We start from the raw sequence: 17,763 nt of genomic DNA, 5'->3' as shown, positions 1-17,763 counted from the left end.
CATTCTGGTGGATTTCAAGCAGCATCTCATCATGGTTTGAATTTCCATTTCACCCATCTTCAAATTTACTGACCCTTTCTTCCGTAGTGCCCAACCAACCATTAGTACTATCCAATGATATTTTTTAAGAGATGGGGTCTTGCTGTGTAGGTCAGGCTGGCGTGCAGTGGCTGTTCGCAGGCGAGATCACGCTCCCGGCAGCCTCGAACTCCCGGACTGAAACTGCCATCGCCCCTCACCCTCCAGAGTTGCTGGGACTACAGACCTGAGCCACCTCGCTCAGATCAATTATGTTTTTAACCAGGGATATCAATTATATTTTTCAGGTCTTTCATTTTCATTTAATAATATCTAAATTAGGCGGGGCGCGGTGGCTCACGCCTGTAATCCCAGCACTTTGGGAGGCCGAGGCTGGTGGATCACTTGACATCAGGAGTTCGAGACCAGCCTGGCCAACATGATGAAACCCCGTCTCTACTAAACATGCAAAAATTAGCTGGGCGTGGTGGTGGGCACCTGTAATCCCAGCTACCTGGGAGGCTGAGGCAGGAGAATCGCTTGAGCCCAGCAGGCGGAGGCTGCAGTGAGCCGAGATAGCGCCATTGCACTCCAGCTAGCGACAGAGCAAGACACCGCATCAAAAAAATAAATAAATAAAAAATCTAAATTACATACAGTAAAATCCTCCTCCCCTTTTTCGAGACAGGGTCTCACTATTAGGTTAGTGCAAAAGTAATTGCGCCTTTTACCATGACTTTCAAAATATTTGCCCAGGCTGGTCCCGAGCTCCCGGGCCGTGGGGATCCTCCCGCCTCGCCTCCCAAGGCGCTGGGACTCCGGACGCAGCCGCCGCGACCGGCAAAATCCACACTTTCGACTGCGCGTCAGGGCCGCTTGGTGAAGGAGCAGGAAGCTCCGGCGGCCTCCCCAGCGCCGGCCGCCCGTTCTGCGGGTTCGCAGGAAAGTGAGAGGCGCCTCCTCACTCCTGCTCCAGGACGGGGCGGCGGCCGCAAACGGTCCTCGGGCTCGGAGCACACGAACCCAGCGGCCGCACGCCCGGGAGGCCGCTTTGTTCTCGGAGACGCACAGCGCCCCACGGATGCCAGGCCAGGGCCCGGGAGGCGCAAAGAAGCCCCGTCCCGTGCCCGGCCCCGCCCTATTGGCCTCCCCCGGCCCCAGCCCCGGCCCCCGCCCGCACATTGCGCTCCCCGCGCCGCGCCGGTCCCAGGACCCCGCGTCGGGCTGCCCGCGCCCCGCCTGCCGCGCCCGCCCGTCCGCTCGCCAGTGCCCGCCCGCTGGGGCCCAGGGCCGGGGCCGCGCCCTCGCGGGCCTCCGTGAGCGGGGCCGTCGCCCGTGTCCCCCGCACCTCCCCGGCCGCCTAGAGCGCGGCGCCGTCAGGCAGAGCGCGGGCAGCCCGGCGCGGGGTCCTGGGACGGGCGCGGCGCGGGGCGCGGGCTCCTCGGCTGCTGCGGCCCGGGCGGCGGCGATGCTGTGGCCGCGGCTGGCGGCGGCCGAGTGGGCGGCGCTGGCCTGGGAGCTCCTGGGCGCCTCGGTGCTGCTGATCGCTGTGCGGTGGCTGGTGCGGCGGCTGGGCCCGCGGCCGGAGGGTCTGGGCCGCAGCGGGACCCCCGTCCCTCCGCCGCGCGCGGCCGCCGCCCCCGCCCCAGGTAAGGCCCAGGCGGTCGCTGGGCCTCCGCATCCTGGCCCCTTCCTCGCCCCGATGCCCTCCTCGGGCCCGGGTCCCAAGCCGCGTCCCTCGAGCTCCTGGAGCCGGCAGCAGTTGGGCGAGGCCGCCGGGGGGACCAGGGTTGCTCGGGAAAGGCCATTACGGCCGCGGAAAGGGCAGTTGCGGGGACTTGGCTTCCCGGGGCGGGGGCGGAGGGGCCACGCCGGGTTCGGGGGTGAGAGCTTTCCCGGGCCCGGGAGCAGCCTCCGGGGAAAGCGGCGGGGACCCGGCGAGGCTTTAGCGGACACTCTTGCTGCGGTCTGTCGAGACCTGGGGAGGGATGGCCCAAAGGAGGGCGGCGCGGGGAGGAAGCCCCTGGGTCCTGGATGTGTTTGGAATGTGAAGCCACTGCAGTTACTGGTCATTGAACATGAGGCAGAGACGGAAAAGGCAAATGTAACTTAGGGGTTTGGAGCCAAAGGAAACGGGAGAAGGTGGCCATTTGTTGCTTTGGGGTAGACTGTCGGGTCTGGGTGATGTGGGGATCAGAGGTGGGTTTTGGTCGTTTTAAGTTTGAGGTAACTGATAAAGTGAACTGTGTATTTCACCTCCATCCCCTTTTCCTGGCATACAACTCCTAAAATCCCGGGAACCTCCAAAGTGATGTCTTTTGTAGGCTGAGTGGACTGGTGGCCGGCAGCCCCTAGGGAGCTTCTGGATGGTGCTGGTCGCAGGAAAGACCAAGGCAGGGTTAGAGGTTCTGGGGACTTTCAGCCCCACCACCAACCTCCGGGGAGGGGAGAGGGGTGAAGGTTGAGTTGATTACCAATGCGTGATGAATCATGCCTGTGAAATGAAGTTTCTGTAAAAACCCAAAAGGGCTGGGTTCAGGGAGCTTCCAGATAGTACGTGGGGGTTCCTGGAGGCGGTGCCCAGAGAGGCCCTGAATTTCCAAGTGCTTCCTCCCGGTTTTACCTTACGCATCTCTTCACCTTTATTCTTTGTAATCCTTTATACTCTGCTGGTAAGTGTAAGTAAAACATGTCTGTGAGTTCGGGAGCCACATTAGCAAATTAACGCAACCTGAGGAGGTCACCGGGTTACACCCCGTCGGTCCGAAGCGCAGGTCAAACAACCTGGGCACTGGAAGTGGGGGGCAGTCTTGTGGGGCTGAGCCCTTTACCTGTGGGGTCTGCTGGTATCTCCAGGAAGACGCTGTCAGAATAGATGACTGAATTAGGATGACAGACGACACCCAGCCTGTGTCCACTGCAGAACTGATGACTTGCATGATTCGTGGGGAGAAAACCCCCACATATCTGGCGTCTGAAGCATGTTGCAAGACTAGTGGGAGAAACTGAGTTTGTTTTTACTCTAAATTGTCAGACTGTTAGTCACTGCGGAGCGGTGCTTTCTGATGATTGAGTGGGGATTCCTGTCCAATTGTGTGAGTTTGTGTCCCGGCCCTACCACCTTTTTTTTTTTTTTTTTTTTTTTTGAGATGGAGTCTCGCTCTGTGGCCCAGGCTGGAGCGCAGTGGCGCGATCTCGGCTCACTGCAAGCTCCGCCTCCCGGGTTCAAGCGATTCTCCTCCCTCAGCCTCCCAAGTAGCTGGGATTACAGGCGCCCACCACCACGCCCGGCTAATTTTTCTATTTTTAGTAGAGACGGGGTTTCACCATGTTGGCCAGGATGGTCTCAAATTCCTGACCTCAGGTGATCCACCTGCCTCAGCCTCCCAAAATGCTGGGATTACAGGTGTGAGCCATCGCACCGGGCCCTACCACTTATTGCTGTGGGCTTAACCTGTTTTCAGCCTGCTCATTTAGGAATAGGGATGATAGTAATACCTGGTTAGACTTTTTTGGGAGTTGGGTAAGTGCAGCACTTGGTATGTGTTAAGCACCTCTGAGTGCTGTTACTGTCACCACTGGCATCATCCAGGCAGAGCTGCAGACAAGGTGGCAGGGGGTGAGGCTGGCGTTTTGAGAATGGCTGAAATAAAAAATACTGATATTTTAATTTAATATAAATATATTTTTATATTATATATGATGTATAATATATGTATATCATATAGCATATATAATATACGTATATCATATGGCATATATAATATACGTATATCATATATATAGTCAGCAGAGGTTTAGAGAAACTGGGTCTCGTGCATTGCGGGTGGGGATGGTAAGTGGTGCAGCTACTCTGCGAATCAGCCTGGCAGGTTTTTAGGAAGTTAAACCTGCCCTGCATTCCTGAGCTTTTATTAGACAAATGAAAACGATTTTCACACAAAAACCCATATTTGATGTTCATAGCAACTTTATTTGTAATTGCCAGAAACTGAAATCACTCAAATGGTTAAACTTGCACATTGATACCCCGGGGTGCCACTCTGCAGCGATCCATTCTGCCACATGGATGCCCCAGGGTGCCACTCCGCAGCGATCCTCTCTGTCATGTGGGTACCCCGGGGTGCCACTCCACAGCGATCCTCTCTGCCATGTGGGTGCCCCGGGGTGCCACTCCACACCATCCACTCTGCTACGTGGGTGCCCCGGGGTGCCACTCCGCACGATCCTCTCTGCCACGTGGGTGGATCTCAAGGGCATTATGCTGAATAGGAAAAGCCAATCTCAAAAGTTGCGTACTTGGCCGGGTGCGGTGGCTCACACCTGTAATCCCAGCACTTTGGGAGGCCGAGGCAGGTGGATCGCAAGGTCAGGAGTTCAAGATCAGCCTGGCCAACATGGTGAGGCAGTCTCCACTAAAAATACAAAAAATTAGCTGGGCGTGGTGGCAGGTACCTGTAATCCCAGCTACTCGGGAGGCTGAGGCAGCAGAATTGCTTGAACCCAGGAGGTGGAGGTTGCGGTGAGCAGAGATCATGCCACTGCACTCCAGCCTGGGCGAGAGAGCAAGACTCCATCTCAAAAAAAAAAAAAATTGTTAATGGAACGTTATTACCCAGTGTTCAGACCTAGCTGTTTCTCACATCTTTACCCATCGATCTGTCAAAGACCATGTGATCATACTGATACTTCCAATTTCGATGCAACGTCCGTGGGTTTATTCTTTTTTTTTTAGATGGAGTCTCACTCTGTTGTCCAGGCTGGAGGCTCACTGCCACCTCTGCCTGCCCAGTTCAAGCGATTCTCCCGCCTAGCCTGCTGAGTAGCTGGGATGACAGGTGCGTGCCACCATGCCTGGCTAATTTTTGTATTTTTATAGAGACCTGGTTTCACCATGTTGGCCAGGCTGGTCTCAAACTCCTGACCTCAAATGATCCACCCACCTTGGCCTCCCAAAGTGCTGGGATTACCGGCATGAGCCACCATGCCTGGCCCCCTGGCTTTATTCTAATGCAAGAGTCAGTAAACTGTGGTCCAAACTGGCCCCCATCTATTTTCCTAAATATAGTAAAGTTTTATTGGAATACAACCATACCCTTTTGTTTATGTATATCTGTGGCTGTTCTTTTATTTTTTGGAGTCGGGGTCTTGCTGTGTTGCCCAGGTTGGAGTGCAGTGGCACAAACGGCTCACTGCATCCTCAAACTCTTGGGCTTAATTTATCCTCCTGCCTCAGCCCCCCAAGTAGTTGGAACCACAGGTGCATGTCACCACACTTAGCTAATTTTTTTTTTTTTTTTTTTTTGAGATGTAGTCTCGCTCTGTCGCCCAGGCTGGAGTGCAGTGCCGCCATCTCTGCTCACTGCAAGCTCTGCCCCCTGGGTTCACACCATTCTCCTGCCTCAGCCTCCTGAGTAGCTGGGACTACAGGCGCCCGCCACCACGCCTGGCTAATTTTTTTTTTGTATTTTTAGTAGAGACGGGATTTCACCGTGTTAGCCAGGATGGTCTCAATCTCCTGACCTCGTGATCTGCCTGCCTCGGCCTCCCAAAGTGCTGGGATTACAGGCGTGAGCCACTGCGCCCAGCCATCAGCTAATTTTTAAAGTTTTTGTAGAAAGGGTGTCGCTGTGTTGCCCAGGCTGGTCTTGAACTCCTGGGCTCAAGTGGTCTTCCCGCCTCGGCCTCCCCAAGTGCTGGGATGACAGGTGTGAGCCACCACACCCGGCCTGTGGCTGTTCTGAGCACTCGCGTGGCCTTTGGCTCATAGAGTCTGAGATTCTTACTCTTTTGCTCTTTACAGGAGTCGTTTGCTGAAACGCTGTTCTCACTCCCACTTTCCTTTCTGTCATTGAGAGTCCTGGCTCTCATCAGCCACCATGTATTCCAATTATTTGCTCTGCCCTGGAGTCCACAGAAAATAGCTTGAGGTGTGCTAACCTATACCATTGTGAAAACACCTACTGCCTGGAGCCCGTTCACACGGTAGTGGTGCACAGTTCTTTGTCTTTCTCCTTAGAGCACCTGGTCACTCACTGTTTTCCAGAGTTATGTAGGTTAGCTCTTCCCCTGTGTTACTCACTTGTAATGCAGTTAGGTTCATTTCTTCTGGCTAGTATTCCATTTGGGTGTCTCCCCCATCTTTTTATTTATTTATTTCTTTTTTTTTTTTTTTTTTGAGATGGAGTCTCGCTCTGTTGCCCAGTCTGGAGTGCAGTGGCGCGATCTCGGCTCACTGTGACCTCTGCCTCCTGGGTTCCAGCGATTCTCCTGCCTCAGGTTCCCGAGTAGCTGGGATTACAGGTGCCCGCCACTGTGCCTGGCTAATTTTTGTATTTTTTTTTTAGTAGAGATGGGGTTTCACCATCTTGGCCAGGCTGGTCTCGAACTGCTGACCTCGTGATCTACCCACCTCAGTCTCCCAAAGTGCTGCGATTACAGGCGTGAGCCACCGTGCCCGGCTTTACTTATTTCTTGAGTGTGTAAATCACGAACATGTTTTTAAAAGTTAGAACCCTATAGAAACTTAAATTCAGATGTATTACTCTCCCCCCATCGTTTTTTTTTGTTGTTGTTGAGACGGTCTGATTCTGTCACCCAGGCTGGAGTGCAGGGGTGCCATCTCAGCTCGTGGTGGCATCCACCTCCCAGGCTTAAGTGATCCTCCTGCCTCAGCCCCCTGAGTAGCTGGGGCTGTAGGTGTGCACTACTATGCTCGGGTAATTTTTTTTTTTTTTGAAACAAGGTCTCGCTCTTGTCCCCTAGGCTGGAGTGCAGTGGCGTGATTTCGGCTCACTGCAACCTCCACCTACTGGGTTCAAGTAATTCTCTTGCCTCAGCCTCCTGAGTAGCTGGGGTTACAGGCGTGTACCACCACGCCTGGCTAATTTTTGCATTTTTAGTAGAGACGGGGTTTCACCATGTTGGCCAGGCTGGTCTCGAACTCCTGACCTCAGGTGATCCGCCTGCCTCCCAAAGAATATAATGGGCTGGGCATGGTGGCTTATGCCTGTAATCCCAGCACTTTGGGAGGTCGAGGTGGGCGGATCACCTGAGGTTGGGAGTTCAAGACCAGCCTGACTAACATGGAGAAACCCCGTCTCTCCTAAAAGTATAAAATTAGCTGGGCGTGGTGGTGCACGCCTGTAATCCCAGCTACTCGGGAGGCTGAGGCAGGAGAACCACTTGAACCCAGGAGGCGGAGGTTGCAGTGAGCCGGGATCGCGCCACTGCACTCCAGCCTGCCTGGTGACAGAGTGAGACTCTGTCTCAAAAAGAAAAAAAAAAAGGCTCACGCCTGTAATCCCAACACTTTGGGAGGCCAAGGCAGGTGGATCACCTGAGGTCAGGAGTGCAAGATCAACCTGGCCAACATGGTGAAACCCTGTCTCTCCTAAAAATACAAAAATTAGCTAGGCGTGATTCCGGACGCCTGTAATCCCAGCTACTTGGGAGGCTGGGGCAGGAGAATCGCCTGAATCCAAGAGGTGGAGGTTGCAGTGAGGTGAGACCGTGCCACTGCACTCCAGCCTGGGTGACAGAGCAAGACTCTGTCTGATAAAAAAAAAAAAAAAATGTGGTGGCATTAGATTAAGGACAGAGAGTTTATATGAAAAGTGGAATCCTGCCCGGGACTGAGATCCTCTCTGTTTATTTGTAATTATTCTTCACTTGTGCCCACCCCTTAAACTGTGCCCCACAAGTTGCTTTGACGTACTGTGTGCCTGCTCCACTGTAGATTGGCTACAGCCCTTTGCATCTGTTCCTCAGCACCAAACTGTCTCTGTACAGAGAACCTGGTGAGGTGCTTATGGCCGGGCAGAATCTTGGGGTCAGTAGGTGCCCCCTCCAGGGTCTTTGGCAGACTCATTCATTGTTTAAAAGACAGTCCCCTCTGCCAATAAGTAACAGCACTTTTGGAATTTTCTTGGAGTTGTGGAGATGGAGGCATTATAAAATGTTTTTGGCTGCCATGGTGGCTCACGCCTGTAATCCCAGCACTTTGGGAGGCCGAGGCGGGCGGATCACCTGAGGTCGGGAGTTCAAGACCAGCCCGGCCAACATGAAGAAGCCCCGTCTCTACTGAAAATATAAAAATTAGCCGGGCGTGATGGCAGACGCCTGTAGTCCAGCTACTCGGGAGGCTGAGGCTGGAGAATCGCTTGAACTCAGGAGGTAGCGGTTGCAGTGAGCCGCGACAGCACCACTGCGCTCCAGCCTGCGCGACAGAGCGAGACACCATCTCAAAAAAAAAAAGAAAAAATTTTTTTTTTTGAGCTGGAGTCTCGCTCTTGTTGTCTAAGCTGGAGTGCAGGGGTGTGATCTCGGCTCACTGCAGCCTCCGCCTCCTGGGTTCAAGCGATTCTCCAGTCTCAGCCTCCCAAGTAGCTGGGATTACAGGCTTTTGCCACCACACCCGGCTAATTTTTCGTATTTTCAGTAGAGACGGGGTTTCACCATGTTGGCCGGGCTGGTTTTGAACTCCTGACCTCAGGTGATCCGCCTGCCTCGGCCTCCCAAAGTGCTGGGATTACAGGCGTGAGCCACCGCGCCCAGCCAAGAAAAAAGTTTTTAATGAAAGAAACAGAAACTGATGCCATTATATAATGAACCCTAGTACTCGTCACCCAGCTTCAGCAGGTGTTAGTATTTTGTGACTGTATTTGATTTTTTTGTCTTGGGCCTAGGTGAAATGACAATGGATGCTGTGTTGGCTCGATTGAAACTTCTGAATCCAGATGACCTTAGAGAAGAAATCGTCAAAGCCGGATTGAAATGTGGACCCATTACATCAACTACAAGGTTCATTTTTGAGAAAAAATTGGCTCAGGCTTTACTGGAGCAAGGAGGAAGGCTGCCGTCTTTCGACCACCATGAGGCAGGTGTCACAGCTCTCAGCCAAGACCCACAAAGGATTTTGAAGCCAGCTGAAGGGAACCCAACTGATCAGGCTGGTTTTCCTGAAGACAGAGATTTTGGTTACAGTGTGGGCCTGAACCCTCCAGAGGAGGAAGCTGTGACATCCAAGACCTGCTCGGTGCCCCCCAGTGCCACCGACACCTACAGAGCTGGAGTGACTGCATCTAGGGAGCCGCCCCTGTACTATGGGGTGTGTCCAGTGTATGAGGACGTCCCAGCGAGAAATGGTAATAGGACCGTGTGTAGGATTTCCTCACACAGATAGCACATACGCGGAGGGGCGGGGTGACGTCTGAAAATGGAAAACTACAGGTTAAAAAAGAAAAAATCCAATCCCCTCCATCTCATCACCCCAGTTAACCATTGTTAACATTTTTATGTAGAACTTTTCTGAAATATTTGTGAATTTAACATGAGAACTGTTAAAATTTGTTAGGTAAACTGGATTCTATGAGATATGCTGGACTAAGATATTGATATTAACTGGCTGCTGCTGTTGGTTAGGAACTGTGTTGATTAGTCATCTCCCCCTTTTTAAAATGCAGTGTAACCTGCACACCTTTTATATTAATGAATGCAAATGGCCAATGAATGTATAAATAATTTTCAGCATCAAAGATTTGTAGTTTTATTTTATTTTTTATTTATTTATTTATTTTTTGAGACAGAGTCTCACTCTGTTGCCCAGGCCAGAATGTGTTGGCGTGATCTTGGCTCACTGCAACCTCTGCCCTCCCAGTTCAAGCGATTCTCCTGCCTCAGCCTCCCCAGTAGCTGGGACTACAGGCGCCCGCCAGCACGCCTGGCTAATTTTTTGTATGTTTATTAGAGACGGGGTTTCACCATCTTGGCCAAGCTGGTCTTGAACTCCTGACCTCATGATCCACCTGCCTCGGCCTCCCAAAGTGCTGAGATTACAGGCTTGAGCCACCACGCCCGGCCATTTTATTTTTTTAATTTATTTATTCATCTGAGACAGGATGTTACTCTGCCACCTAGGCTGCATTGCAGTGGTGCAGTCATAGCTCACTGCAGCCTCAACCTTTGTGGCTCAGGTGATCCTCCCACCTCAGCCGCTTGAGTAGCTGGGACCACAGGCATACGCCACCACACACAGCTCATTTTTGTTTTTGTTTTTGAGGCAGAGTCTCGCACTGTCGCCTGGGCTGGAGTGCAGTGGTGCGATCTCAGCTCACTGTAACCTCAGCCTCCCGAGTAGCTGGGAACTACAGGCGCCCGCCACCATACCCAGCTAATTTTTTGTATTTTTAGTAAAGAGACGGGGTTTCGTGATTTTGGCCAAGCTGGTCTCGAACCCCTGACCTCGTGATCTGCCCGCCTCGGCCTCCCGACGTTCTGGGATTACAGGCGTGAGCCATCACCCCTGGCCAATTTTTGTATTTTTTTATAGAGTTGGGGTTTTGCCATGTTGCCCAGGCTGCTCTCAAACTGTCCTCAAGCGATCCACCCACCCTGGTCTCCCAAAGTGCTAAGATTACAGGCACACACCAGCACGCCTAGCTAATTGGTGGTTTTTGGTGTTTTTGTTTGTTTGTTTGTTTGTTTGTTTGTTTTTGAGACTGGGATCTCTCTCTCACCCAGGTTGGGGTGTGGTGATGTGATCTCAACAACTCACTGCAATGTCTGCCTACCAGGCTCAAGCAGTCCTCCCACCTCAGCCTCCTGAGTAGCTTGGGATCGCTGGGATCACGGGCACGTGCCAGTACATGGCCAGTTTTTTTGTATTCTTGGTAGAGACAATGTTTCCCCATGTTGCCCAGGCTGGTCTGCAACTCTGGGCTCAAGTGATCCACCAGGCTCAGCCTCCCGAAGTGCTGGGATTACAGGCGTGAGCCACCTCGCCTGGCCACACGTAGGTAATTAAATTTTTTTTTTTTTTTTAAGACACTGGGTCTTGCTTTATTGCTTAGGCTGGTCTTGAACTCCTGGCTTCAAGCAGTCCTCCACCTGAGCCTCCCAGTGCTGAGATTACAGGCGTGAGCCACCTCGCCTGGCCACACGTAGGTAATTAAATTTTTTTTTTTTTTTTTAATAGACTGGGTCTTGCTTTATTGCTTAGGCTGGTCTTGAACTCCTGGCTTCAAGCAGTCCTCCCACCTGAGCCTCCCAGTGCTGAGATGACAGGTGTGAGCCACTGTGCCCAGCCCAAGAATTGTAATTTTAAAGAAGATGTAGCATTGGAGAAAAAAAAATGAGAACTCAGTATTAATTGGAATGCCAGAAATTACACACTGTCATTAGTATTGTTATTACTGTGATATCATTTGTGGTGATGCCTATGAGTAGATAATTGGTTAAACACTATGAATAGAATGGAATATTATTCTTCTATCAGATCTTTTTAAAGAATACTTAGTGGCCAGGCGCAGTGGCTCACGCCTGTAATCCCAGCACTTTGGGAGGCTGAGGCAGGCAGATCACGAGGTCAGGAGATCGAGACCATCCTGGCTAACATGGTGAAGCCCCATCTCTACTAAAAATACAAAAAATTAGTCAGGCGTGGTGGCGGACGCCCATAATCCCAGCTACTCGGGAGGCTGAGGCGGGAGAACCCCTTGAACCCGGGAGGCGGAGGTTGCAGAGAGCCGAGATCGCGCCACTGCACTTGAGCTTGAGCGACAGAGCGAGACTCCGTCTCCAAAAATAAAAATAAAAAATAAAAAGGCGTTCCCTGTTCAAAATTGTGTTTAAAATTCTCTTATGTTCTTGGCTGACATAATTATAGGTTTTTTTAATTTGCCTTTTAATAATTTTTATTTAGATCTTTATGTGAAATTTAGTTTTTAGGATAGAATCTTGGCATATAGAATTACATATATGAACATAATATGTATCATGTTACATGCATATACGCACACCGTCGAGCTTGTTAATTGTTTTATTTTGGCTAGCTAAGGCCCTTTTTCTTCAGGATTAAAGATCTGAACTAAGCCAGGCGACTGGGTAGCAGACATGGAAGCTGATGGTTAGGCCCAGGGCGTGGCCAGATGACAGCTCTCCAGTCACTCATCTCTGATTTCCATTTGTTATTTTTCCTACCCAGAAAGGATCTATGTTTATGAAAATAAAAAGGAAGCATTGCAAGCTGTCAAGATGATCAAAGGGTCCCGATTTAAAGCTTTTTCTACCAGAGAAGATGCTGAGAAATTTGCTAGAGGAATTTGTGATTATTTCCCTTCTCCAAGCAAAACGTCCTTACCACTGTCTCCTGTGAAAACAGCGCCACCCTTTAGCAATGACGGGTTGAAAGGTAAATCATGCAGCCGTTCACATCTGGATGTTCCTGTCACATTGATCCCACCCTGTTTTGTGCCTTCTTTCCTCCGATGTGGTAACTTGTTTTCTCTGTGAGGGTAGAGTCGACGGGGTCTCAGTGGACCAGGAAGCCATGCTAGCTCTGATGCTGATGTGCCAGTAATTAGCGTCTTGACTGTGGAGAAGCTGAAAAGAACACTGTGGCCACTTCCGTCTGTCCCCATGTCTGTTGGATTTTTTTCTTTTTTTTTTGTAAAGAGACAGGGTCTTGTTCTTCTGCCAGCCTGGAGTGCAGTTTGGTGCTATCATGGCCCACTGCAGCCTCAAACTCCTGGGCTCAAGCAATCCACCTGCTTTAGCCTCCCAAGTAGCTGAGAAATAGGCGTGCACCACCACACCCAGCTAATTTAAACCTTTTCTTTTTTTTTGAGACACAGAGTCTCGCTCTGTTGCCCAGGCTGGAGTGCAGTGGTGCAATCTCGGCTCACTGCAAGCTCCACCTCCCGGGTTCAAGCGATTCTCCTGCCTCAGCCTCCCGAGTAGCTGGGATTACAGGTGCACAGTGCCACGCCCGGCTAATGTTTGTATTTTTAGCCACCATGTTGGCCAGGCTAGAATTTAAAATTTTTTTATGGAGACAGTGTCTTGCCGTGTTGCCAAGGCTGGTTGAATTGCTGGCATCAAGTGATCCTCCCATCTCAGCCTCTCAAAGTGCTGGGATGACAGGCGTGAGCCCCTGCGCCTTTTTGGATCCTGAGACCAGTCTACTTCCCCACCTGAAGCTATACCTACTTCAAGGACTAGGGCATCTGCAGAAGTCCGGCTCATCTGTAGGAGCGGTCCAGCCCGAAGTCTGACCCATGCCCACCTCCCAGCTCAGAACTAGGGTTTTGTGTGAAGAGGTTCTTCACGGTCAGCGTGGGGTAGAGCCTCCGCCTTCACCTTCCGTCTGGTCTCAGCTCCTGCTCCCTCTTCCCAGCTCACAGTTGTCTGGGCTTCCCTGGTGGGCTGGTCCTCCAGAGGAATATGGTCCTCTCCTTCCAGTCATCCGCCTGCCCTCCGTCAGCCTTGTACAGGTGCTTCCTGGATGGAAACCAGAGTGGCTTCTAACAGGTACGGATTTCCTTCTTTGCAATTTGTGAGAATTCCTCAGAAGGAAATCACCTTAAGACAGAAATCAGGCCGGGCGCAGTGGCTCATGCCTGTAATCCCAGCAATTTGGGAGGCCGAGGTGGGTGGATCACTTGAGGTCAGGAGTTTGAGACCAGCCTGGCCTACATGGTGAAACCCCGCTTCTACCAAAAATATAAAAAATTGGCTGGGCACAGTGGCTCACGCTTGTAATCCCAGCACTTTGGGAGGCTGAGGTGGGTGGATAATCTCAGGTCAGGAGTTTCAGACTAGTCTGGCCAACATGATGAAACCCCGTCTCTATTAAAAATACAAAAATTAGCTGGCCGTGTTAGCAGGTGCCTGTAATCCCAGCTACTTGGGAGGCTGAGGCAGGAGAATTGCTTGAAACTGGAAGGCAGAGGTTACAGTGAGCTGAGATTGCGCCACTGCACTCCAGCCTGGGCGAAAGAGCAAAACTCCGTCCCCCCCAAAAAAATCAGCTGGGCGTGGTGGGAGGCTCCTTAATCCTGTAATCCTTTGCAGCCACGCTGTGCGCATCGAAGGTCTTGCGTGATTTCTGGGAGTGTTCCCTTGCCCGCCGCTGCCGTTACTCCTCCTCCACCTACTGACTGAGCTTTCAGAGTTCACTGGCCGGGTGCGGTGACTCATCCCTGTAATTCCAACACTTTTGGGGGCTGAGGCAGAAGGATCCCTTGGAGCCAGGAGTTGGAGACCAGCCTAGGCAACATAGACCTCATCTCTAAAAATATGTATATATATATGTACGTGTATAAGCCAGGCGTGTTGGCACACAGCTGTAGTCCCAGCTACTTGAGGGGCTGAGATCACTTGAGCCCAGGAGGTCAAGGCTGCAGTGAGCTATATTCGTGTCACCACACTCCAGTCTGGGTAACAGAGTCAGATCCTGTCTCTGAAAAAAACACAAAGTTCATCAAACTTGGCCTCATTCACAGAGCCTTTCCCAGCAAGATTGTGGCCGGGTCTGGCTGCTCTCCCCCACTTGCTCTGCTCACAGGGGCGCGCTGGCTGCCATTGCGTTGCATGCTGGGGCCGGTGGCCACAGGCCCTTCTTGTCTTCTCTCACCTGTGCCTCCCAGTTGGCCCGGAAGCCTCTGTGGAAAGCTCCTTATCCCTCATCAGAGGGTGCATGGGTGACGAGTGACTGTTGGTGAAACGAATCGTTCTTAAATTCTGTCCCTTACTGACAGATGGTTTGTGCTTGTCGGAATCAGAAACAGTCAACAAAGAGCGAGCGAACAGTTACAAAAATCCCCGCACGCAGGACCTCACCGCCAAGCTTCGGAAAGCTGTGGAGAAGGGAGAGGAGGACACCTTTTCTGACCTTATCTGGAGCAACCCCCGGTATCTGATAGGCTCAGGAGACAACCCCACTATCGTGCAGGTAGGTCTCGGCGGTTCCCTCGGGTAGGTGCGCGGCCCCGGCGGTTCCATCGCGGCACTCGCACAGGGTGCGTCCACACGTCAGACAGGAAGCTCAGAGCGTGCGGTTCTCTTTCAGGAAGGGTGCAGGTACAACGTGATGCATGTTGCTGCCAAAGAGAACCAGGCTTCCATCTGCCAGCTGACTCTGGACGTCCTGGAGAACCCCGACTTCATGAGGCTGATGTACCCTGATGACGACGAGGCCATGCTGCAGAAGCGTATCTGCTACGTGGTTGACCTGTACCTAAACACCCCCGACAAGATGGTGCGTGCACACCCTCCACTCACGCTTTCTTTGTTTAATTGTTTAAAAGTTTTTCCCCAAAAGAATGCTTTATCGACAAGTTACTCATTAGTATAATAACTCTGGGGAAAAGATACGTCAATTACACCCCTGCAACCTGCCTTCTCACCACATCCCACTGGACAAAGGGCACCGAGCGCTGGGGTTCCCTGGCCCCTGCATCGTCGTCGTGTGTGCAGTGCTGTCCCCGAGGGTGTCTGAACTGTCTGGGGACACGGGTGTCAGAGGACATTTCCTCTGCTGAACAGGACACCTTGAGCTGAGCAGCCCTTCCCCTCCCGGGAGTGGCAGAGCTGTGCACACCACAGGCAGGCCCTCAGTGTCCTGCCAAGAGCCACTGAGTCACAAAGCTGCCCCTGCAGACCATGCTGCCTGACACACAGGGCTCTGGTGTGTGAGAGGCTGCCTGACACGCAGGCTGTGGTGAGAGAGAGGCTGCCTGACATGCAGGGCTGTGGTGAGAGAGAGGCTGCCTGACACGCAGGGCTGTGGTGTGAGAGAGAGACTGCTGGGGTGCGACTGCTTAGAAACAGGAACGATCTTTGTAGCTCCTGAGAAAAGGCGACAGCAATCCTGGCCGATGCCCACGCCCCACCCTCCACCTGACCTGTGGGGTCGTTTCTTCTTAAGTGCAGCCAGCAGGCGGGCTGGAGTCACTGATGAATCCCCCCGGGGCCAGGCCCATGCAAGGCAGCACTGGGAAGGGGGCACAGCTCTTCTAAAGGGTGCTAAAGACAGGCTTTTCCTTCTCTTAGCCCCTCCCACCCCCGGGAGCCCAAGAGTCCTTCAGGGCAGAGTAGGGAGCCAGGGGAGCTGCCCTGCTTGAGAAGAGAAGCAAGTTTTATACACTGGGATGGAGCGTGTTAGTGAAATCAACACCCCAACTGGAACAGGCAGTCATGCAGTCCAGGTGTAAAATCCCACACAGTGCTCACAGCCATTAAGCAACCCTCATTTATATGTTTTTGATAAATAAAGCATGAGGCAATGTGAGGCTTGAATTTCAGCTTGAGTCCAAAGAAATAATATTCTCTCACTAGGAGGCTAAAGCTGCTTTGCCTAATTTCGATTTTTGAAAAGTCCACTGCATTAAAAAAAAATTATGAATTTGCTTTTCATTAAAGCTAGATTAGTACAACAATTAGGCAGTTGTTGATAATCAGTTTACTTTCTGTGGGCAGAAAATGGACAGTTTTCTTGTTTAGCATTCCAAGATAAAAAACTCATGGAACAGGTAGGGCTTTCTGGGTGATTGCATTCCTTCCGTGAGTTAGGGAAGGAGGAAGTCAAAAATGCTACTTACACGTAGGACTCTTCAGTCCTTCAACATTCTGACGGGCTAACCTGATTCTTTTTTTTTTTTTTTTTTTTGAGATGGAGTCTCGCTCTGTCGCCCAGGCTGCACTGCAGTGGCACGATCTCGGCTCACTGCAAGCTCCTCCTCCTGGGTTCAACTGATTCTCCTGCCTCAGCCTCCCGAGTAGCTGGGACTACAGGCACCCGCCACCACGGCTGGCTAATTTTTTGTATTTTTAGTAGAGATGGGGTTTCACCGTGTTAGCCAGGATGGTCTCCATCTCATGACCTCGTGGTCGGCCCGCCTTGGCCTCCCAGAGTGCTGGGATTACAGGCGTGAGCCACCGTGCCTGGCCGCTAACGTGATTCTTAAAGGGAGCCTGGGCTTTGGCTCAGTATTTCAAATCCTCCACCCTGTCCACTCCCTGTACCCCTAGGAAGGACAGCACAGTTATCTGTTTCATCTACAAACTTTAGTATATAACTATGTACACAACTGTTGAAATTCATGTGGATGCAGCAGCCACGTCTCCTTGTGGATGGGCAAGACTGTTCTCAAAGCCGGCTCTGCGTGTGCGTCCTGGCTGGCTGCTTCGTTGTGCAGAGCTCCGGCTGTGATGCTGAGGGTGTGTTGCGTGTGCTCTGCAGCTGAGCGTAAGCGACCACAGGCTTAGAGAGTTGCGGGATCTGACGGGCTTGTCGCCCCTCCCTGCTGAGGAAGGGAGATTGTCCTTGCTGTTCTCTGTCACCCACGACCTTAGACTTCATGGGCCCAACTTGGTCTTCAAACGACTTGAAAGTTGCAGAGTTCCTTACGTCTCCGAGCTTCCTGCTGATGGCAGAGCCCACCATGGACAGGGCTGCTGAGGTCTCTGTCTTGGTTGAGGTCTTCTGTCTTGCTGTGGGAGCATTTCCTGAGTCTTGCAGAAATCCGGGTGGGCCACTTTCTCATTCCACTTCCACGTTTCTCAGAAGTCTTCACATAGGCGTTAGAGGGGGTTCTGTTTCAGCCTCCAAGGCAGAGAGGCCTAGGCTCCTCTCGAGCTCTCCACAGTCCCCCTTCTTGGCTGCCAGCACTGGTGTAGAGTGACAGTTTCCTCATCCGTCTTGGTAGCTGGGCCCTGAGCTCTTCCTCCTCAGCCTCTGTCAGACCCTCAACAGCAGTAGCCTGGGTAGCCCCACCTGTGTCAACAGGGACATTGGTCATGGAGTTGGACAGCAGGCCATTGTGAGGGGAATTCGGGTTGACATCTTGGCTGGCGGCGTCTGTGTTCAGGCAGTGATGGGCCTCAGTGAAGGCGCTGTGGGAGCCGAGTAATGGGCCGTGGTGCTGGCGCTGTGGGAGCTGGGCAGGCAGCAGCAGGGTTGCTTAC

The 17,763-nt window shown here is 52.1% G+C and overlaps 1 protein-coding gene across 1 annotated transcript in view; it reads left to right on the top strand.

Annotated features, from left to right (window-relative positions):
* The first annotated feature begins 1,402 nt into the window (after positions 1–1,402).
* The window catches only part of ANKLE2 (ankyrin repeat and LEM domain containing 2), a 37,974-nt gene continuing 21,613 nt past the window's right edge, over positions 1,403–17,763 (top strand). Inside the window, exons 1-5 of the mRNA XM_030821743.1 lie at positions 1,403–1,667; positions 8,706–9,164; positions 12,002–12,208; positions 14,556–14,749; positions 14,867–15,055. Coding sequence (XP_030677603.1) covers positions 1,487–1,667; positions 8,706–9,164; positions 12,002–12,208; positions 14,556–14,749; positions 14,867–15,055 — 1,230 coding nt within the window. The 5' untranslated portion in view covers positions 1,403–1,486. The remainder of the gene's footprint in view (positions 1,668–8,705; positions 9,165–12,001; positions 12,209–14,555; positions 14,750–14,866; positions 15,056–17,763) is intronic.

Source organism: Nomascus leucogenys, chromosome 10, assembly GCF_006542625.1.
Source record: "Nomascus leucogenys isolate Asia chromosome 10, Asia_NLE_v1, whole genome shotgun sequence".
NCBI lineage: Eukaryota > Metazoa > Chordata > Mammalia > Primates > Hylobatidae > Nomascus > Nomascus leucogenys.
The sequence above is the reverse complement of the archived record's forward strand: the minus strand, read 5'-3'. Positions and strand labels throughout refer to the sequence as shown.